The sequence below is a fragment of the Leptonotus elevatus genome, chromosome 13 (genome assembly GCF_054856555.1).
Source record: "Leptonotus elevatus isolate MCC_2025b chromosome 13, RoL_Lele_1.0, whole genome shotgun sequence".
Taxonomy (NCBI): Eukaryota; Metazoa; Chordata; class Actinopteri; order Syngnathiformes; family Syngnathidae; genus Leptonotus; species Leptonotus elevatus.
The window spans coordinates 19054427-19078304 of record NC_141251.1 but is presented as its reverse complement, the minus strand read 5'-3'; the positions used below and the strand labels follow the sequence as shown (position 1 = coordinate 19078304).

At 42.7% G+C, this 23878-nt stretch overlaps 1 protein-coding gene across 1 annotated transcript in view; it reads right to left on the bottom strand.

The window, feature by feature from the left end:
* Positions 1-2251: 2251 nt before the first annotated feature.
* The window catches only part of lrmda (leucine rich melanocyte differentiation associated), a 287131-nt gene continuing 265504 nt past the window's right edge, over positions 2252-23878 (bottom strand). Inside the window, exon 7 of the mRNA XM_086093298.1 lies at positions 2252-2493. Coding sequence (XP_085949424.1) covers positions 2414-2493 — 80 coding nt within the window. The 3' untranslated portion in view covers positions 2252-2413. The remainder of the gene's footprint in view (positions 2494-23878) is intronic.

Here is a 23878-nt window from a genome sequence, read left to right as displayed (position 1 = left end):
GCATCTTAACGATTGTGCCAAATTGCACAAATAAATATGATAAAATTCAACAATTCAAAACCAAACAAAAACATGTACTGTATAGGTAAACAGCTAGCTAGCTAGCTAGATAGATAGATAGATAGATAGATAGATAGATAGATAGACAGACAGATAGACAGATAGACAGACAGACAGACAGACAGACATTTAGCTAGATAGGTGGATAGCTAAATAGCTAACTATAAAGGTAGATGGCTAGCTAGCTAGATAGCCCGCTCGCTACAAAGCTAACTACATAGCTCGCTAGCTACATAGCTAGCTAGATAGGCAGACAGTTTGGCAACAAGCTACAAACAAGATAAAAAAGAGTCTGTTTAATAATATTATTTGTGATTGTTTGGCACTTAACAGGTTGTATCTAAATTGATAATAGATAAAAAGTGCATCCACCCAACTCCTTGGTGGCAATCTACGCCACGCTACTGAGTCTCACTTATGCTCAGATAGTCAATAGAAATGTCAGAGATCATGCACTCTTGTGTGGGTCTATACTACTGCGGTTGTGTGGTCGTTCACAGTGTCGTGTGCGCCGACTTCCCACAGGAGTGTGTATGACCATATTCCAGCTGACATCTCGTTCAGGAGCGTGGTCACTAGTGGTGGCGTTTCAAAATGACAAGGTTTATTTGTCTGCGTTTTGATATGCTCACAGGAAACCGGGACTGACAGCCTGAGGAGGCAGGAAGAAGAGGGCCACACAACAACACACAAACGTGCGCACACACATACACTCACACACACGCTACAAATGTCATCCTTCCCCTGGCTGAAGCATGCGCCCAGCCATCCTGCTGAAAAGAGCAGACATTTAAAAGTTTGTGACATGTGTCACAGGCGCTGCCATTGAGCCAGTGCCGGTGACAGAGCTGGAATTGACAGGCGCTGAGCCACCGGAGCTGGCTGGAGGACACACCGAGTTTGGTGTGTGTCACTTCACATCCTCGTCAACGGTGCGTTCGTTCGCGAGCTGCCACACTCGAGCGCAAAACACATCTCAGGAACGGACGCCGGCGCAGCGGCGCCTTGACGTTTGCTCGTCTCCAAGCTCCAACGTATGCGTTATTATGGCTGGTGGATTAATTAAGGTATAAGAGATGCACATTCACCTGCAGGCTGTGACCTCCTTGACACTGAACTCAGCATCACTGCTGCTGGCTGCTTGGGAACTTCCTGCTTGAGCAAAAATGGCACGCTACTTCATCAGAACAGATCAGTGACATTCTGCATTAGAAGCCCTGCAGGGTCTTTCGCTAGCCTTTGTATGTATGTCTGCTAAGAAAGATAAGAGACTGTTGGGTCCAGAAGTATTTGGACAATGTCGTTATAAACCATGTGCCATTATGGGAAAAAGTGGAATGTTTTTAGCATTTAGTCCACCAATATGTTCGCATGACTTTATCAGTATGTTCGAACGACATAGGCCAGTCAAAACTATTTACTCCACATTGGAAGTTCCACACTTTCATACTTTTCAGTTGAATCAGTACTTGCATCTTTTTACCTGGTGGGCCTGCAGTGCCCCATCCTGCTGCGTTGGGTTGGGGGCGCGGACATTTTTGTGGGGACATCCCGTATATCTCATGATGAAGCAGATCACATCATGTGGAAAATCATCCACCATGTTTCAGGCTTGAGACGACTATTTGATAAGAGCTTGGCATTACATTAAATTAAATTGACTCTTTGCATCGGACCAGCCAGGTCATGTCAGTAATTAGGGACATAAGATAACATTGGCAGCACGCCTGATGCTATTAGTGATAGTGCACGTGTTACAATAATATGAACATTTTAGAGATATGGAATGCGTATTACATTTGAGGCCTGTGTCTGGTGTAATGTTTTATGGTTCAATTGAGATGAATCACAGGGGAATGTAAACAATCACTGTATAGGATTGAAAATGGCAAATATATATATATATATATATATATATATATATATATATATATATATATATATATATATATATATATATATAGATATATATGTGTGTGTGTGTGTGTGCGTGTGTGTATGAGATGAGTCCATGTCAGGTCTCAGGTGTGTGACTGTCACCCCTTTCACCCTTGATTAGTGGCAGCAGTGGATGGGTGATCCATCATGGCTGTCAGGGCGAGACACGCAATAGGTTGGACCTGTTTGTCACGCTGAGTGTGTGTGTGTGTGTGTGTGTGTGTTCGCAGAAGGCAGGCACAGAAGTCAACAATACTGTCTTGAAACATCTTGTTGTTACAAAGTCAAAGCAACCATTTGATTGAAGTGCTGATGATAATCAGCGGTACGTAAATAAATAAAGACTTTTTCTCTTCCCGTGCGTTATCAGCCACGTTCTCCGATGTCCCTCTTGCTCCCGGACCTGACGGCGCCATCAAAGCTGGTCGTTCTGGATGAATCTGTTGCCTTCGGAATGCTTGCCGTAGTAGATGTAGCGGCACTTGGCGAAGACGGCTAAAAAAAAAACACGGGACATGCGTAGGCAAGGGTCACTAAATATCAAATAAGCAAAAACACTATGCATATTAAGCTTGTCAAAGCTCAGAGCAGTTTTGAGGAGAGTGTGTGTGAAATTGTCCTTAAGAACATGGGCCGAATGTCTTTGACCTTTAAGATGTCCACAAGGACAAGCACAGTCTTCCAAACACACACAAGACTGTTGTACCATCAAGGCAGGAGCGTGACATGTCAAAGTGCATTTGTTAATGCATTTAACAGGCGTATAAAACACATGACATCATGATAACCAATGGTGGACTTAACTACTTAACAAGCTGCACTCATGTTTTATTCCACTTGCTCCCTGCAAAAACGCCTGAACTCCAGTCTTTCATACCCTTGAAAAATGACTTCTTAAAATGACTTCATTTGGAATACTTCAAGCAGAAGAAGAGTGTGTTTGGCCAATGTCAACCGTTTCTAAACTGAAAAAACCATAGAAGAGTCATATGGTCAAGATGGCGGCCAGTGGAGAGTCCGTTATTGAAGATGCAAGCACACCATAATCCGATATATTTAGCTGTTATGTCAAAAAAGTTTCGAACCTAATTCACCTTTGAGCCATTTGTATTACACACATTGTAGGCACAGCATCAGAAGCAACGTTCAGTATCTTGCTTAAGGACACTTTGACATGGTCACAAAGGATGGGGATTGAACCCACAACCTTTTTGGGTGAGACACAACTACTCAACCACGCAGCTTCGTCAACCTACATAAAGGTTTTCCTTTTTAAAATAATTTACCATTCAGGGACCCTCGCCATACACTGGCCAACAGCAGAAGACATGTTCTTTAATTTTTGCGAATGTTTTAAATCCATCCGTATTGTCGTACCAGCCAGCTAGCGCTAAGCTAGCCTGAGAGGGTTTGTTTCTTTGATGCAACGTCCAATTTGGCAAACTCCCTTCATGCTAGGATGGCGTCGAAGGCCAACAGTAAGTAATGATTGGACTTTATTGACTGATTGCTTAACTGTTTAATTTATTCCTAAACATTCCTGCTAAACACTAACATTCCTCTGATGCACGACAATATGCTGATTCAGCATTAATTTTTAACATAGCCCTATATATATATATATATATATATATTAGAGGTGTCATCCATCCATTGATGAATTTTCTTAACCGCTTGTCCTCACAAGGGTCGCGGGGGACGCTGAAGCCTATCCCAGCTGGCTACGGGCACCCTGAACTGGTTGCCAGCCAATCGCAGATATTAGAGGTGTCAGTCGATTAAAATTTGTAATCGTAGATAATCGCATTACTTCAATAATTAACTCACGATTAATCACAATTCAATCACACATTTTATATCTCAATTTATAATAAAGTGTACAATATTTCTTTCTAATTTTTCATACTCTTGTTAACATAAAAGTGGGAAGAAACGTTAACCTAATAGAAATATGGTTGCAATTTTTAGTCATTGAATAAGTATATTCATAACAATTCATATTTTTTAATTTATATTACGACGTTTATCTGTCTGTCTGTCTGTCTGTCTTTCTGTCTGTCTAGCTAAACTGTGAGGTGTGGTTGCTTTCAGTGACAGTTTGAAAACAGAATATGGCGTTCAATCAATCAATCAATCAATCAATCAATCAATCAATCAACCAACCTATCTATAGCCTACATGCTTTTTAATTACACAAGGATTATTTTCTATTTGTTGGCTGCCCGGGTCCCTATGACCCGCAAATAGCAGTGGCACATTGTATAGAATATATATTGTGGTGATATTTATTTTTATTTTGTCCTCATGAGCATACTTGGTATTGGAGTAACCCAAAAGTAATCCAAAGTAATCAAGTTACATTACTTTACTGTAACAGAAAACATTTTAAAAGTACCCCTCCCAACCCTGCCATGAGACAAACAAGATGGCCGTCCTCGTAGAGGGCTATCGCGTCTCGAGTCACGCGTTGCCACTTGATGAGGCAGGCGGGCCACGGCTTGGTATCGCCTCTCGCCAATTGAGGCAAGGACAAGTGGCATTAGTGCTGTCAATGATCCTCTGACAGGCGAACAGATACGTCTTTCACTAGGCTTTTTAACATCGACATCAAGTGCACTGCAGGAGGAGAATGGGAAGAGGAGGAGAAAGAGGAGGGCCCGGTTGGGGAAGGTGGCGTCGCTCGGGGGCGAGATGAGGGCTGCTCCGAGTACAATCACGTAATCCAAAGAGACGCTGTCAAGGGCGGTGAGAAGATGGCGACTAAGTGACAGAAAGCAGAGACGGGGACAGAGATACTGGTGCCATATTAGTGCCAAGCATATTCTGATGCCACCCTCAATTCTAAGCCAACCTGACACGCCGCTCTCCTCAAAGTGATCACACACACACACACACACACACACACACACACACACACACACACACACACACACACACACACACACACACACACACACACACACCCCACACGCACCCCCACACGCACCCCCACACAAATATATATATATATATATATATATATATATATATATATATATATATATATATAAAGTATGCAGACAGATGTGCGCACACCAGTCCCTCGCGGCAGCAGTGGGTGTTCTTGTCAGGCCGCAGCAGTAGAAGAAGCAGCCCACGGGCCCGAGGACAAGCTCAGTCAATCTAAATCTGGACTTTGTAGTGGAGCAGCGCTCATTTCCCCCCCTCACAGCCCAACTACGTGAGGTGATCCAAACACTCAAGTGTGAGAAGCTGTCACCTCCGATAAAATCCGGGACCAGCTCCATGCCTGCTCCCCCGGTGTGTGAGTGGGATATACTATATGCTCATCAGTCTCTACTCGATGTGTATGTGTGTTGCTGGCAGTGAGGAGGTTCCAAATTCCAGCTGCCACACTTTGCCCGAGGACAAAGGTAACATGGCTGGAGACTGAGCTTGACACCACAGGACTCGGGGGCGTCTTACTGGGCTCTGATCAGACAGGCACCGGACGGGGGACCCTTTTATATACACTGTAACACAATCTGTTCCACGGACGCTGAGAAACACGTCATTTGTTGAGTTTGGAAACAATTGTTCCCAGTGGATCTGACAAGAGATACCTCTAAAAGCCGTTCCAGAGTCAAACTGTCAGCAACAGAAAACCATTGCTAACCGTTAAGGTGAGATGTCAGGTAACATTTTAATATTCTTAATTGTATAAAGTAATTGTTGCAGCAATATTTTTTCTGTATTATTTCAAGAGTTGTCTTTTAATTTTGGTCTTGCAAGAGAGGAGAAATTGTGCAGAGCAAACACACAATGTTCTTCTGACTAACATGGGAGCTGCTGTCCCACTTAGGTACACTCAACATTGAGCCACTTCATAATCAAAAACAAAAAATTCAATTGTTGACAGTTACTAGGAGCCATCAATATTCAAGGTAAGGTCAAAATTCCGGTTTTCTGAAGGATTCGGAATAACCCGCGTGAGTAGAGTAACTCCTCCTACATGTTAATGTGATCGACCCTCGTCTAAACTGTGACACACGGACAGCGTAATGTTGCAAATAGACGTCACTCCCGCTTCTTATTTTCTACAGTCGATAAACAACAGTATTTTCATATCACTCACCACACTAATAAAGAAGTCGGTTTCCTCCTGGCTACAAAAGTGCGTCAAACTTTTCGCCATTTTTGTTTATGTCTCCTTGTGTTGGATAGGTAGAGCACGTGAAGTACTTTCTGTACCAAGACCAAGATTGCTTGCAAATAGAGCATGCACAGAACTTAAACCAATTTCTCGTTCAATTGAGGTATCTCAAAATGCCTTTATATGACCAAATATTCAAGTTAGTCAGGGTTTTGCACATTAACTTATTCACTCCCAGCCATTTTCACTGAAGCAACCCCCTTCACTCCCGGCTGCTTTACTGGATTTTGGTTGATTTTGCATGGCCCACAAAATATTGTGTTCGATTGCTTTAACCTAACCTATTAAAAGAAAGATTCGAGTCTCTGCTTTCATCAGGAAAAAAACGTATATTTATATCTATTTCCGTTTTGCAGCAACTAGCATTAGAATAGAGCTAAGTTTAATCAATATTCACATTCCTGGGCTGTGTCCAAATGTCCACCCTTGTCCCCTAACCCCTCAATCACTACATAGCCACGCACTATATAGTGGACTAATATGTAGTGCCCTCATTCTGTTAGGTGATTCGGACAGCCAGCTCATTACTTTCTCCTCGCATATCACGTGACACCGTAACTGTTACGACGCACCGGCGCATAAATCTCTGACTATTTATTGTGAATGAGAATGTTGTAAAAGTGTATTGTAGTTCCTTTGTTGTAAATATTTTCAACTAAAACACATTAATTATTTCCATAGTATATATTAATGCATCACTGTGATTCCCGTGCTTAGCTGTGGCTCGCGCCATGTATTTCTTCATACTCGCAATGCATTATGGTCTATATCAACCTGGTTGAGTGAACATCAATGTTCATTACTTTTCTGAGTACATTGTGGGTAATTTTGAGTGCCCTACATTTTCGCTTCCTGCACATTTGGACACCACTACAAAATTGCGTAGGGCACTATGTAGGGAGTAGGGCACACAGCTATGGGAAAACACTGACAAGAAGAGCTTGTTGCAACATGGCCCTGGCTGATCTCTTACGCTCTGCTGCCACCTGCTGAACGTTTCATTAAATAACTACCATTGCTTTAAATCGAATCAAATCAAACTTTATTTATATAGCACCTTTCATACATTAAAATGTAACTCAAGGTGCTGAACAATTACAACATCCATAATACAATAAAAAGAAAACCCTCCCCTCTTCCCCACATCCCCATGATCGTACCCACAAACACACACACACACACACACGCAAACCACAACATGGCGGGGCACAGAAAAACCCTGTGAGGAAAGGCACCCAGGAGGAGCTCATCCACACTGAGAGGGATGATGGCCAACCACCACAGGGAGCAACGTCATCCCAGAGACCGTGGCCCGCCCCACACAGAGTGAAGCGCGCCAGAGCCCCCCCCGGGGCCAAGGGGCCCACGGGAAGACCAGCCATATCTCCCAGATTGGAGGCTTCCCCAAGAGGAAACACTGGAGCTAAAAACTTAGCAACAACAAAATAAAAACAGTCAAACGCCTCCCAGTTAAACACTTGAAGAAAACAGAATAAAAGGCAAAAACAAAGCTAACAGACCATATACTTAAAAATAGATAGAAAAAGAAATGAAGAAAAGAAAATTAAGCCGGATCAAAGCCTTCAGTATGCTCAAAAAACAAATATAAAAAATGTGTAAATACGTTTTTGGGAGTGAAGTATTAAAAAAACATGTTGACACGTTTTTGGGTTTGAATGAGTTAGTTTATCAAACCCTTTATTTCTAAACTGATAAACTACGCAACAGGTCTGTACTCATCTCCTTAAAGAGTTTTGTGGCTGGGATTTCTTTCGATGTATGTGTGTTGCGGTCACGTTGACCGAGTTAGCCACCGGTAGCTCAAATAGCAGAAGCCTGGTAAAGATAAAAGGTTGTTTTTTCCGCAAGGCTTTTGATGGGAATTCCTCCAATTCTACAATGCAGAAGCAACTACAGGTAGCATTGTTCATGATGCTAAAAAGACATCAAGCCCCTGTTGAGTGGATGCACTCATGATGGAAGCACACTGTTGCATTCACCAAGAGCACAATACTGGATATGGACATAATAAAGAGCAAAGGAGCTTAAAGAACATGTGCAGGTGCTAAGTGACGAGCAGCAGAAAGGCCAAACTGTAATTCGGCAAACATTAAGCCTTTTGTTACTTGGTGAATCTGTCACTTTAAACGGCCGCCCCCGCTGTGTGTTATGGTTTTGTAAAAGTGGATAGCCATCGTGGAGTGACGGGATGCGATCCACTGAGGATGACTTTGGCACTTTGCTATCAAGCAGGAGTTCATCAGGTAGAGTCCCAAAGGCGTCACAAGCACTTAAAGCCAAGTGTAGCATAGTTGCTCTCTTTCTGTCTGCCATCGTTGTCCATCTTCTCTGGTAATAAGCACAAGCTCTCGCTGTGAAGGGAACGTGTTGGACTGTTTTTATGTACCTTTTAATGAAAACGGAGCTGGGATGTAACTTGAGTTAGAAAAACTCCAAGATTCCCCATTGCTCTTCTGCGTTAGTCTTTCTCCCCTCAAAACTGTTGTTGCATCAGCACTCACAAACTGTCCGAAGTTTCTCCCGATAAGTGCCTAAGAACTGGATCCCTTCAGTCCTCAGTCCCTCACGGACAGGCGGTGAACTCAGCAGAGCGTGAAGGCTTCAGGGCCCTTCAGCTTCAGTTCCTTCATCTGTGAAGGTTAACCATGAAAGTCTACAAATATATACCCTCAAGCTCGTGTCTACTGAAATCTTTGGTTGTTCAGCGGCTAGTCTCATTTAAAGGGCTCCCATCTCTCTTTGCTGGGTGAACAAGATGTCCAGTAGAAACTCAAAAGTTGAAAGTCATACAATTCGGAATTTGACCAAGATTTTCAGGTAAAACGTAAGACGTGGGGATCCATGATCGACCATGCAGATGTCTGGGATTTGTCGCAGCACCTCAAGAGTGTTGTTGGCAACATATTTCGGTGACAAACATTATTAGCTTAGGTTGATTTCACTCCTAGCCAGATACATGTGATGCAAAATGGGATGGCTCGTTTAGAGTCGATTTTTTTTCCAACCTTTTGTGGTCCAAGCATCAACCATTGCAAATAGTTTTTTTCAAAGTTGATTCAGATTCAGAGCTAAAAAATAATGACCAGAATAACCCAATATATGTACATTTTGAAAAATATTTTGTTATGTTACATGTAGACTGATGTTTGTTGTTGGCTTGTTCTTGGTTTGATGATCTGGTTTAGTTATAAATATTTTCCAATGATTCCATTGTGTGGTGTGTTTATTGTTTGTTTTAGCTAAGATTTTTAATCATTCTAAAGTTTCATCCGATAAGGTCCACACTTTGTCCTTCACAGCTCCCTCGTGTTTTGATTCTTCGTCAAGTATTTAATGTCCTTGTTTCTGCACCGTTCTTATTGTTTCATTGACAATGCGTACGTTATACATGCTTGCAATATCCCTTTTAAAACCTGATTACTGGCAATGTTCGGGTTTTGAAAGGCCATATAAACATATGCAAAACCTGACTATGCTCTTATTTGGGGGGTTTTAACAACCCAACTTCTTCTTCTTCTCCTCCTCCTCCTTTACAGTGTGTATCTATGTACACATATATCCGTGTATATAAGTCCATGCTTCTGGCATGCAACCTACTGGAAATACTCAAGCAGAGGTAAACAAACATAACACAGCAAAGAACCACACTTTTTGGAGCCAGGAGGAAACCAGTTATTTTGTTTAGCGTATTAAGTGACACACATATGACATCTTTTTCTCAACATATAGTAAAAGCAGAAAACACTTCTATTTGCGTAATGACATCCGTGCATCACCCTTTCGAACGGGGTATAATGACCATGTACACGGGAGTAATTGTCTGCTCAAGCATGTAAACAGGTTATCCCGAATGTTATCCCGAATTTTAACCTTAACCCGCATATTGACTGCATGTAAAAGTATTTTAATGAACGCCATGGCTAAATTAATTGCAGGGTCCACAACCAATTTCAAAAAATGAAGCAACAGATGTCTTGAATTTCTTTACTGACTGGCACTACCATATCACATTACGTCTGTAAAGCTGCTGGAAGAAAAGTGCTGCTTTATTCCCTCTAGATGAAACATTTACCAGCTCATGTTATTTTTTTCATACCTGGTGCATCCTAAATGACGACTAATAGAGTGATCCTGTTTGTAACACATTTTAAAAAAGGCCATTCATTAGAGGTCGCACACACACATGCACGCACGCCCGCACGCACACACGCACCCCCCCCCCCCCCACACACACACACAAATTATGCAGCGATAAGAGAAACTGAGAGAGGAGGGAGGCTTAAATGATTGTTCCCTGCATACAATCAGCTTGACTCTTTTCAAGGGCCATCAATATGTCACAGACAAGACACATCCGACGGATGTAGCTTTTAACATCAAGGTTATCTATTCTTGGCATGAAACCACTTGCTGTCTCCTTTTCACATCCTATAACTTATTCCCCTTTGCCTGCCTCTTATTTTCTCCACCATTCTTTCCCCTTTTCACCAATTTCTATTACTTTATTTCTACACAACCCCACCCTGCAGTTTGGCCACTTAGCCAACAATTCCATCAGTGTTGCCATCCATCAGGGGGGAAACACAACTAGGAGCTGGGGGATTGGGAGGGGGGGCAATTAACAAGGCAATTACACTTTCGGTATTATCTCTAAGGAGTGACAAAATGCTAGCGTGCAGGTGGGGGAGCTCATATGGGGGCTTAGAGAGGGGGTCCGAGCTCTCTGCATGAGTGACTTATGAGCGTGAGGTGTATGCCGCTGTGAGCCACAGCTATTATTGTGGTCACCATCCATCTCCAGTCACCCTTTTATCAGCTCAGTCCAAACGTCATGAGATGCAGTCGGCACCTACCCGCTACTCAGTGTGTATGGGTGGGGGCAGCTAGATAGATAACCTCTCGGAGTCCCCTAACCCAACAGCCATTGGACTGTAATGTAGCTTGTTATGGCACGTAAAGCATGTTCCCCCTAAAAATATTGGATATGTTTTTCATTTCATGGATGAAAGACAATGAGGTAAATCAAATGACCAATGAATACCATTAATCACCTCAAAAATGGCAACAGGACAAATATACTCCAGATATGTGTGTCCCATATGTCACAAAGCTGCGTCGCAGTGTGGAAATGTGACACAAAGCTACCATGTAATGCTAGCTTTTTACCTGATAACAAAAGTCAAATAATCTTCTATTTGTACTTTTCTATGTTAACAGGTCTGTAAACTGTAGATGGAAGATAATGTAAGATGTTTACAATGTTTGATTCTGGGATGAAGGGGGAGAGTTGCACCGCGACTCAAGTGGCAGAAAATCTTTGTTGTTGTCCTTTCTGGATCAAGGAGAATGATGTAGGATGTTGGTGATACATGAACATGAAAACAAAACATTTTCATTATTATCCAAAGTGCGGTTACATTTCGTGAATTGTACGTCTGCACGTTACACATTGTTTTACAACAATACTACAGCACTAATTACATTACATCAAACTTTGTGCTACATCCTCAACATTCTTTTAGTTATAGTAGGTCTGTAAAGACCATTCTGATAACTAAGAATTGTTGGTCAAAACAATAACTTTGTGCTTTTAGTTGTGTTTGTGTAATCCATAATCATCTTAATAGCTTGATATCACGTTCTTCAGAAATGTTGGCGTTGTGTTAACCAAGTTTGGACAAGCGCTACACACAGCAATAACCTAACCTTAGCAACAATGCTATTACATTACCCCACCATTAATCTTCCTGGATGCTAACATACAACATAACATACATACTTTATTTCAGAGCTATTTGGCTGATCCATTAACATTGTAATCCACTAATTTAGGTGATACAGGAAAGTTAACTCTTCAAGTTGGAAATAGATAGTCTTGATAACTCAAACAGAGCCACTGTCTTCATCACGCCAACATGATTAAAATCTCTATTTAATAGCACTGTGAAGGCAGCACAATTATTATATGGGAAACCAATATTTGTACAGTATTGCTTATTTGTTATTGTTATTTGTTACGACTATTATTTATTTTTATATTAATATAATAATGTCCAGTCAATCCCAGGGACCAAGCCCCTTCGCAAATAGCAAAATTTCACAAATGATTGACGCCCTTCTTAACTTTTTCATATTTGCCTAATTAAGAGTTCAAACTCTACTGTATGCATACCCCAAACTATGAACTCAAAACACATTAATATAATTTCAAACGTGTCTTCGTAAACTGGCCTTAATTTAAATGAAATCTTCACTACCCTCCTATTTGTTGTCAAGCTATGAGCTGGTGGCCAATACCAGCTACTCTCCACAGTTTGCAAATGGTGAATCATGAATAGGTGCGGTTCATTGTATTTGATGCATTATACTCTAAAACATCACAACTGAAGAACATTTCAGCTCAAATTAATTTTCCTGGTCACACATGTTTGTTGCTAGGTAGAAGATGGACCGAAAAGTCTGCTTTAAAAGAAAGGACAGGGACGACCTTTAGGGTGAAAGTGGACATTTTTCTAAAACTTGGAGAAAATGCAACATGCTTTAGCATTTTCACAGCAAACATGGCTGGTTGAAGAGTGAAGAGCATCATGGGGTGCATGTTGCCATTTTAATGATGTGCATGCTGCACCGTGGTGCACTTGGTCATTTTAACAGCTGTCTTGGTCATTTTAACAGCTGTCTCCCTTGCGGGGAATCAAACAAAACTCCCGTGTGCAACTTCGTGAAGTAAAGTGACATTTACCCTCCTGCAATAAAAAATATTTAGTCCATTAAACACAAATAGCTGCCGTCATGATGCATGTCCCAGCTCGGGCCTGCTCCTTGGCGCTCGCCTTCCCGACTGTTTACTGCGGCCAAACAACTGCAGCCGCTGCATGTTCTCAACTTCAGCGTATTGATTACACTTTTAAATAGCTGCCATATAACCCTGGGACATCAGGGAGATTAATTTGCGTCAATGTTCATCTGTAATTCATTAGCCATTTATACTCTCCACATCCACACAGGCTATCAGGGAAATGTGGGCCATTTTTCACCCAGCAGAAGCCAGGACGACGGCAGAGAGGGAGGGGAGGCAGGAAAGAGAAGGCTTGCCTACAATAGAAGAACAAATGCATAGCAAGCCATGCAGGATAATAACACTGACAATTAACTTGAGCAGCCTCATTCAAATATTAGGAACTGATCATCAAAAAATATTCATTTGAGTCCAGGGCAGGCTGCTACAGGTGATCAGATATGATTATATTTAGACTTGGTCATTCAGCAAGACTATTTTTGGAATGCCTTATTCCAAATAACTGGAGACAATTGTAAAATTGCAATCATGAGATGATTCAATGTTGAGCAGAAGTAGGCTAGCAGATTTGGTATACGACGTTGCTTGTGCTGTCCTCAAGACAACACTTTTAATGACAGTAATTGAAAATATTGTCATTATAATATGAAAATATAAACGTGAAAAATAAATTTGATTCTTTTTTTGGGACGCAGGACACCATTGCTGACTATATATATATATATATATATAAGTGGACCCCCTCATACTTGTGTTTCGCCACCCGCAGATTCACATATTTGCAGATTTTTTCCCCACCAAATTTTTTCCAATATTTTTTACTGTAAGTTTTTACTTTTGATTTACCCCCGCTTTTCATGGAAAATGCATACTGAATCTCCATCCATCCATCCATCCATCCATCCATCTATCCATTTTCTTACCCGCTTGTCCTCACAAGGGTCACGGGGGGCACTGGAGCATATCCCAGCTGGCTTCGGGCAGTAGGCGGGGTACACCCTGAACTGGTTGCCAGCCAATCCCAGAGACAAACAACCATCCACACTAACAAACACACCCATGGACAATTTGGAGCGTTCAATTAACCTTCCCTGCATGTCTTTGGAATGTGGGAGGAAACCGGAGTACTCGGAGAAAACCCAAGCAAGCACGGGAAGAACATGCAAACTCCACCCAGGAAGGCCGAAGCCCGGACTCAATCTCACGTTCTCTGCACTGGGAGGCGGACGTGCTAACCAGTCACCCACCGTGCAGCCTACTGAATCTTTATCAGCGTTTTAATAATAATAGTAATAATAATAATAATAATAAAAATCCAATGCATTTCAATGTGTGTCCAATATAGGCGGATTTTCATAATTTTCTGGCCAGCCTGGTCCCTATGCCAATGGGGGGGACCCGCTGTATTATGATATACTTTTTCAGTGACCAGGGAGTCTATTTACTGTACCAGGCATCTGTTATAGGCAAGGTTTATTTTCTCTTTCTTTTTTTTACATTTTTTTTTTACAAACAATATATGGTTGGAAAGATTCTCGGTGGTAGGGTGAATGAGATCTGCCCGGAGTTCCTAAAGGCTCTGGATGTTGTGGGGCTGTCGTGGTTAACACGCCTCTACAGTCTACAACATTGCGTGGACATCGGGGACAGTGATGGTCCATCCTGTGGTGGTGATCCTCCTTTTGAAGAAGGGGGACCGGAGGGTGTGTTCCAACTATAGAGGGATCACACTCCTCAGCCTCCCTGGTAAGGTCTATTCAGGGGTGGACAGGGTTCTTCGGGAAGTCGAATCTCGGATTCTGGAGCAGTGTGGTTTTCGTCCTGGCCGTGGAACAATGAACCAGCTCTTCACCCTCTGCAGGGTCCTTAAGGGTGCATGGGAGTTTGCCCAACCAGTCTACATGTGTTTTGTGGGTTTGGAGAAGGCGTTCAATCGGGTCCCTCGGGGAGTCCTGTGGGGGTTGCCTCAGGAGTACAGGGTACCGAGCCCCCTGATTCGGGCTGTTCGGTCTCTGTACGACCGGTGTCAGAGTTTGGTCTGCATTGCCGGCAGTAAGTCATATTTGTTTACAGTGAGGGTTGGACTCCGCCAAGGCTGCCCTTTGTCACCGATTCTGTTCATAACTTTTATGGACAGAATTTCTAGGCGCAGCCGAGGTGTTGAGGGCGTCCGGTTTGGTAGCCTCAGCATTGCATCTCTGCTTTTTGCAGATGATGTGGTGCTGTTGGCTTCATCAAGCCGTGATCTCCAACTCTCACTGCAGTGGTTCGCAGCCGAGTGTCAAGCGGTTGGGATGAAGATCAGCACCTCGAGACTGTGGTCCTGAGTCAGAAAAGGGTGGCGTGCTCTCTTCTGGTAGGGAGGAGATCCTGCCCCAAGTGGAGGAGTTCAAGTATCTTGGGGCAGTGAGGGCAGGATGGAGCGGGAGATCGACAGGCGGTTTGGTGCAGCGTCTGCAGTGACTCTGTATCAGTCCGTTGTGGTGAAGGAGGAGCTGAGCCAAAAGGCGAAGATTTACCTTCCGACCCTCACCCATAATCCCGAGCTGTGGGTCGTGACCGAAAGAACAAGATCCCGGATACAAGCGGCTGAAATGAGTTTCCTCCGCAGGGTGTCCTGGTTATCCCTTAGAGAAGCTTGGTCATCCAGGAGGGACTCAGGAGCCAGTTGAGGTGGCTCGGGCATCTGGTTCGGATGCCTCCTGGACGCTTCCCTGCGGATGACCCAGGACACGCTGGAGAGACTATGTCTCTTGGCTGGTCTGGGAACGCCTTGGGATCCCGCCGGAGGAGCTGGTTGAAGTGGCCTGGGAGAGGAAAGTCTGGGTTTCTGTTGCTGCTCCCGCGACTCGATCTCGGATAAGCGGTGGAAGATGGATGGATAGACAAATAATATATTTGTTTTTGTATTAAATAATGTTTTAATTCAACACACCGATTATTATTGCTAACCAACATTATTATTATTATTATTATTATTATTCTTGACACTATTGGTTGTGTTTGTACTGAAATATTTTACTAGTAGATTTCTTTTGTTTTTTGACTGCCAGTTTTTTCAATGTGCCAAAACATTTTAATGTTTAGCAGCTTGGTATCAAACAGGTAGCCAATTGCATTAATCAGTACGCAACGAGTTGCTGTACAAATACCATGTCTGCTGTGAAGTGAAGTTATATATATATATATATATATATATATATATATATATATAGCGTCTATTCAGATTTATTTGTTGAAGCATACAGTGCACAGTGTATGCCACTATTTGAGGAAATATGGAAAACAGACCATGATTATCTTTCTCATGCCGTAATTTATGATACTGTTTTCAAGAGATGGTGTAGATTTACCTAAAGAGTGTAAATCATGCAAATTCTAAATGACTTCCATGCAATGTAACACAGAAACAGGTATCATTTTAACAATATAACATGAGACTCCATCATGGTCATTTGATTAAATGGCCATAATCAAATGCCTTAAATAGAGGGCGGCATTATTCACTGATGGCTGAATTACAGTTATAGGCGGATAAACGCCTATCAGTCGCTTTACTTCCAACCCGCGAGGATGAGAAAGGAAATTGAATTTCGGGGAACATCAATTTTGACTGAAGTATGATATCACTGTTGTGTGTCTGTGGGTGTGTGAGTGGAGGTGGAAGGAGATTCTAATGAAAAAAAAATGGTGAAATTAATTTTAGTGACATTTATTCCACATGGAGCCAGGAGAGAACAGTGGTTACAGTAGCTCTGGAGTGCGGAGATAAGACGAGGGCGCTTTCAGAGATTATGAAGTTTCCTTGCAGCGTCTTTCACGAGGCATTCGCTGCTGTCATCCAGCAACACTCACAGCAAAACAATTACAAAAATCTTCTGTCAGCGCCACAATGACAAGGCGATTACTTACCGCGCCAGTCACTTAATGACATTGTCTACCCTTAAGGGCGCATGGAGCCACTAATGATGCCACTAATCACCAGCGCTCATTTTCTCCGTCAACATATGAATCCCACACCAGCGCACGGCCGGCGTGACGCTGATCGATTATGTTATTCATTAGGCCCTGGATTTCTAATTAAAAGAAATGCTACAGATAAGTGTTTCAAACCTCTGACCAGGACAGTTGGGGGAAAAAGTGAAAACAGCAATTAGAGCCTCGCTGGTGCTCGGTAATGTCGCCGTTAATAAGAGCTGCTGGTGAGTCACTCCATGAAGGTTTAATCACTGGGACAGGATTCAATAACAAAAGAGCGTAATATTAATCACCAGAGAGTGATAACTTCACTGTTCATCTCTTTGACATTGGAGGAAGGGATGAATTAATGATGCTCTCCATCTGAACACATTAAATAATAATTATCAGGCAAAACAGCATGAAAGGGACTGCGTAATGAACCCCATTGTCAGGTCAATTACAACCACATAAAAGTCTTCAAAGGAAGGTAGCTTGTAAGTCCACGGCCACGGCGCAAGGACATGAGTGGCCTCCGAGAAGGGGATTTGGCGCAGAAATAACACTCAGAGTGCATGGAAAATGCGTCTGGGCAAACAACCCTACTATAAGAAGCTGGCAGTGGGGCGTTCGGCATGCGACACGTGTCAAATTGGCCCGCCGAAAAAGACAAATGACGTGACAATGACAGTGTTTTGCCGGCTCCCGAACAATGTCAGTCGCTAAGTGCAACGTTAACTAAACTGCACACACAATGATGGACTTCACGCATCGTTGGACAAAATAGCACCTCACCACCTGTCACCACCGATTTCCATCAAGTCAAAAATGGTGGGCAAAATTTAGTGCACTGGGGGTTTTATACGCATCCAATCTTGCTCCCCATGCATGAGCAACCTTTCATTGCTCAAACACAAATGTTTGTAAAAAATTTACTTTCTTCACCTGTTGCATGGTTAAAACACAAGATTTTTGAAGACTCTAAATTGTCTGTAATGTTGGCAAATGTTGGTCAACTTGGTCTATATGTGCCCTGTGATTGGCTGGTGACTAGTCCAGTCGAGCATGTCTACGTTTGTTAGCATAAGGCTAAAAACACTACCATAAGGGAGAGCTGTGTGGTGGCTGGGCAGTGGGCACAATAGTGTCCATAATGTCTGGACACAGCAATTTACACATTTAGTTTGTTGTGGCCTTGTTCTCATGGCTTTAAACAACCCACAGAGGGATCAATACGAACTGAAGTCTTGTTCAACGGTCAGCAATCTGGCAGGCTCCACCCGATCCCCTCCAGTGTCCATGGATGGCCGTCCTGCCTCACACATCAGCCATCATCCGCTTCTTACTCCACATCCTGCTCCTTGTAACACCCCATTATTAGAATCATTTCAGAGTCCAACCTGACGCCTGTGAAGTAGCTTGTACCTAGGGCTCCCACTCCCCGCCTGGCCGACCGGGTGCCAGGCCAGCCAGACAGTGATTGGACGTGACACGGTGGGGAGAAGGGCAAGAGAAATCGGAGATGGCAGCGCGAGGCAGAGTGAGAGGAGGGCGGGTACGTTGGCCAGGGCCCTCGTGGCGCATGGCGCGTGCCCATCAACACGGGTGAGCGTTAGCCGAGAGCCACTTGTCACAATGATGGAAGGGCAGGATCACTCACGTCAAGGCTTCATCTGACTGGAAGATATCAATCTCCGAGGCCTAATCTGAGAGGACACACTAAAATATCCTTTAACATTTGCTGTCCCAGCTCGCCTGTGCGTGTGTCTCCAGCCTCCATCTCCCCTCACAGCTGAAAATGTGTCCAAGCACCATTGTTTGCTCGTACTTGTTTTCACATGTCATTACCTCTGCCTCTGGTGCTGACAGTCAAATCATGACGGACCAAATGGTATTTATCGCAATTCTTGTGAGGCATGTAACATAGGACAAGGTCACATGGTCTGTTTGATAGTGACTGTGGCGTTTTTGTAAAACCATATACAGCACCAGGTGAATAAGGTGAGTGAATACCCATCTTCGGTTTTATTGTCAGCCACGGTCCAAAATGTATGAAATTATTTTTCCCTGTAGTATTTCACACACACTTCTCCATAATAACAAAGGGAAAAATGTAAATAAAATGTGAGATCTTTTATAAACATTTACGAACATCATGAACATGCCCAATCATCTAGGTGTAGTAAGTTGGACTGTTAAAGTGAAGGAAATTAATACTTAATTTAATATAACGATACACGTTCGTACATATATTATGTAATAAGCCACTACTTTTTCCCAAACATTAAACAAGGGGTGTCAAACTCATTTTAATTCAGGGGCCACTTTTACCCAAATTTGATCTTAAGTGGGATGAACCTGTGTAAAACTGCCGTTTGTGTTGTATTCTCATGGGCCAGATTGGTTCTGGCATACGGGCCGCATGTTTGACACCCATGCTTTCAACCCTTTGGCTTTAAATATGACAGTTTATTTATTCATGTTAACAGATACTCTTGTCACATCTGACCAATGAAATTACCAAAACACGTTAGAGTGGGCCAATGAAACTGTCCAAGTCCGCCCTCTTAATGAATATGCATATCACCGAAGTTCAATGAGAGGCATGGTTGATCAAATGTTCAACAGGAACTGCCCAGATGCAAAGAGTGAAACATAAAGTAAAACAAGAGCAGCTATTCCTGACCTTTCCATGTGTATCCTGAAAAATAGCCACTATTACCAACGGTCTGTAAAAAAAAAAAACTACAATAACAACTACTAATATTACTACTACTAATAATAATGCATCATTCATTATTTTAACTGACAACTATCAATTTATTTTTATTTTTATGTAATTTTATTAAAAAATACTGTATTTGATATTGTAACAAAATTAAACTATTGTTTATTAATAATTGAAACTGCATGAACACATTTTTGAAAATATATTACACAAAATTTCACTAACACACTGGGGCAGTGTATCGCGAAAGCAATTATAGATAGTTAGAAGCCTTGCTCATTATGCTGCCTGGAGGCATCGAAGCAAGAATGGTACATAGCTTCCCCTAACAAAGGTGGTCATCACTCAAGACAGATGACTCCACAGCATCTCTTCGACTATTAATTGATAAGGCATATCCAGTGCTCACATGAAGAGATGAAGCTATGAGGTCATGATTAAGTGCTGATCCGTCTCACCTCATGAGAAATGATTTTCTGCTCTCTCTCTCCTCCCCCCATGACACTCTTCGGACTGTCCTCAGCCTTCCTTGCGCGTCCCCTGACAGGCGGAATAATAATGCTCGTACATCACTGCCCCCGAAAAGTCCAATAACCTAAATCTTCACTCGCCGCACAGCCCGGGACTCAATTACTTTATTGACATGTAATCTTCATAAGGGGAGAAATATTGAGCATGTAAGGTCAGCTGGTTATGAAGACATATTATCATATTATCTGCATGAGGGTTGTAGGGGCTCAGACCTGACAAAGCTAATTATAATGGTACATGTTTCAGAGCTCAGAGCATATTATCCGCTTGGCTGCTCGCTTGAATCACAGCTGAGGTATGGCTGAGACGGGGATGAGATTTCAGGACTAATAGGGCCACCATGTCTTCTCAGGTCACGGGAATTAATGAAGCCAAATATTATCGACTGCACATCACAGCATTAAGATCAGCGATTTGTCAGGAGTGCCATGTCATAGGCTAGTGGCTTCTATAGGATATCACTATGCAAGTTGGCCAAGAAGGCTTTGTGTAAGGAAGCTACCAATACAGTAGAACTTCCAACTACTTCAACTTCGGTGACCATTTTTTCATTTCAAAAAAGAGGATGCTCAGCCCGGCCTCAATATACTTAAATGATACTCAAAATTTACTCAAAAATGCTATTAATTATAACTATTTTAACGTATGCCTCTCCTCTGTATGTAATTAATAAATTCATAACATAATTCATAATTTTTCTTCCGGGGCTCGACCTTTTTTTTCTTCTTCTTTTTTTTTTTAATGGGGCGAGATGGGATCAAACCTGCACCCTCTGGTTTGGCAGAGCAGTGTTACCAGTGAGCAAAATTTCAGGGCAACCAACACAGCTCTTGACCGTATTTGAACACTCAGGAAGTGAGGTACATAAAAGGCTGACCTATTATTTTTTTTAATATATAGTTTTTTTTAATATAGAACAATGATAACATGCACACACAAAAAACACCTTTTCTTTTTCACTCGTGATCGACTTGGGAGCAGTCTACCAGTCGTAACACAGTGCACTCCACTTCCGAGTTGTCACGCAATGAAAACCGACCATTTTTATGATTATTTTTAAACAGAAAAAAAAACTGCATGTAAAAAAGTGGACATATCCGAGCAAAAGAGGACATTTGGTCACCCTAATTTCAAACCAGTTTGGTGGGTATCCCTCTAAAGACAAACCAAACTTGGAGTTCACTCATCATTCAACTGGGACTTCAGGCACAACAAAGGGTTTGGATGATTGTATGACGTTGGGAATGCTAAATTGCTACTTTAAATCTATAGCTAACATTTCTGATGCGTACAGTTGGACTCAGTAACTAATTACAGGGTGACTTCTATTATAAAACGGTCCCTGATGTTCCAACCACAGGAGTAAAGGTAAGGATTTGTTCTCTTTACTTGCTGTTTTCCCGTCATATTATATTTATGATGTAATCATGTTTTTCATACAAATATTGGACATTTTTATACTTACTATAGAGGTTACAGGTTAGCAATCGAGGCGATGTGAGTTCTGAATCAAGTCAACCGGCGCCATTGTGGATTGCCTTCTGCTCTGGCGGTTCCAGTGTAAAACGTAAAGGCTTGAAGGACAGATGGTTGTTATCACTTACCTCCCAAGGTTATCTTAATATCATCCTTCCAAGCTGCACTTTTACAATCTACTGCCTGCTACATAAAGCAACGCATGGGAGATAATGCAACATATATTTCCTCACTGAGACTAGAAGGCTCAGGACAAAAGAATATATATAGTTTAGCCAGAATCATACTGGGTCATAGGGCGTGAAACAAACAGTCGGCTAGCCCAGAGACATTGCATCTCAGGGTCACAGTGTACAAATAAAGAAGAGCACTGCTAGACATGTGAAAAGCTTTTTGTCCAATAGTATGCCCCCTTCCATTGCCTTTGTTTTCCAACTGCCTCAATCCTTAACTCGCAGATAAAAACCGAGACGGTATTGCGTGGTCGTCGGGCGCTGCCAAAGGTTGTGTTAACACTTGCTAATGGTGTCAAACTGACACATATTTTAGCTTTCTTGTGAGGCTCTGCAGGCACATGCCTCGGTTTAAAATAGCTAGAGCTGTTTTTTTGTATCATAACAACTTGCTTTCAGCCATTCTGAATAGTTATACATTGATTGGCTGGCATTTTTGTGCAAAATTCTCAGCCCATATGCTCAACAAATTTTACAAACTACATATAACATCTCTTTGCCATTCGACATGATACGGTTTGATGGCTACCAAACTGAAGGGATGATGTCTACATGCATAAATGTCCTGTGGGAGGACAAGGAAGCTTTTTATATCACAACAATCTGGGATACATATGCGTTTCTGACCAAAAATGACTCAGTCAATCCGTTCGTCTCGCACTGCAGTGACACAGCATGCCAGAAAGCATTCACAAATCAAATGATGACGGTGAAATAACTTGTCAGCCCATATTATCGTGACAGAGAAACCTGCTCTGTCTGTTTAAAGTGGCTTAATCAGTGGAATCGAAGTGACAGACTAAAAGGTTGTTTTGGGCTCGCTATCATTTTCGGTGACCTCACTCTTTTCAGTCCGAAAGCCGCTCGGAACCTTAAAAGACCTACAAGGTCCTCAAACTGTGGCTACCCTTTATATTTTTCAGTACGGAAATGCTTGGTAGTTCAACATAAACGGCCTTTAAGTCCGGCCGGTACAAGTAGGCCCACAAAATGAGGCACCGTGTTTATGTTTGATTCAGCTCAGTTTCTCACACGTTTAAATCCCAAGTAAATCCCAGCATGTGCAATAATGTCCGTCTTCTTTACAAGCAGTGAATCCAAACAAGGCTTTCACACAGCCCGCTGCAATGAATAATCCAAATGGCACATAATGTGTGCTGTGCTGATAGTCTGACAACAGTTTGTGCTCACACGTCACAGCTTAGTGTCTCCCAATTGTATATTGATGTCAAGGCAGCTGACAATAAATCAGTGGAGTCAGCGGGCGAGTGAGAAAACAGTTTAGACAATGGCCCGATGGAGCTTACCGTAATTGACAGATGAGTCCGGCTCTTTCCGCCACACTAGCTTTGGAGCACAGAGGACACCTGGGGATGAGTGTTTGTGCATGTGTGTACAACGGACAAGGACAGACAACTGGTATTTATGATCTGGTCTTCAAAATGCGATGACAAACAAGACATTATATAGAATTGCAACACACTAATTTAGTCAATGTTAAAAACTCAGTATCCAGTCGAAAAATTGGTTTGAAAACTTGGCAACCGCTACAAAAAAAAGACTGTCATTTTTAAACTCACTGACATGCCTAGGAGGCGGGTGGATCGGAGCGTGGGGATATCATTTCCCTCTGCTCCGGTTCACCTGCTCCCAATTTTAATGCACCACACACACACACTTGTATATACACTGGGTGGGGTCACATTCAAGGTTTAGGGGAAGAGTTCGCCAGTCGGCGAGCTGGCGGACTCAGTAACAGGGGTTAGCTTTCACTAAGAACGCTGGAGTGACGACCAGGGCCTTTCCCCGCTGGGCCTGGGGTTCAGGGGTGCCGGCCGTCCTCCGATGCCCCCATCTCCCCTTCTGCCCCCGGTGTTCCGTCCCTCCACGCGGCGGGGGGTGGGGTGGGCGCGGGTGCCCTCTCCGCCCCGCTGTCCGGCCCC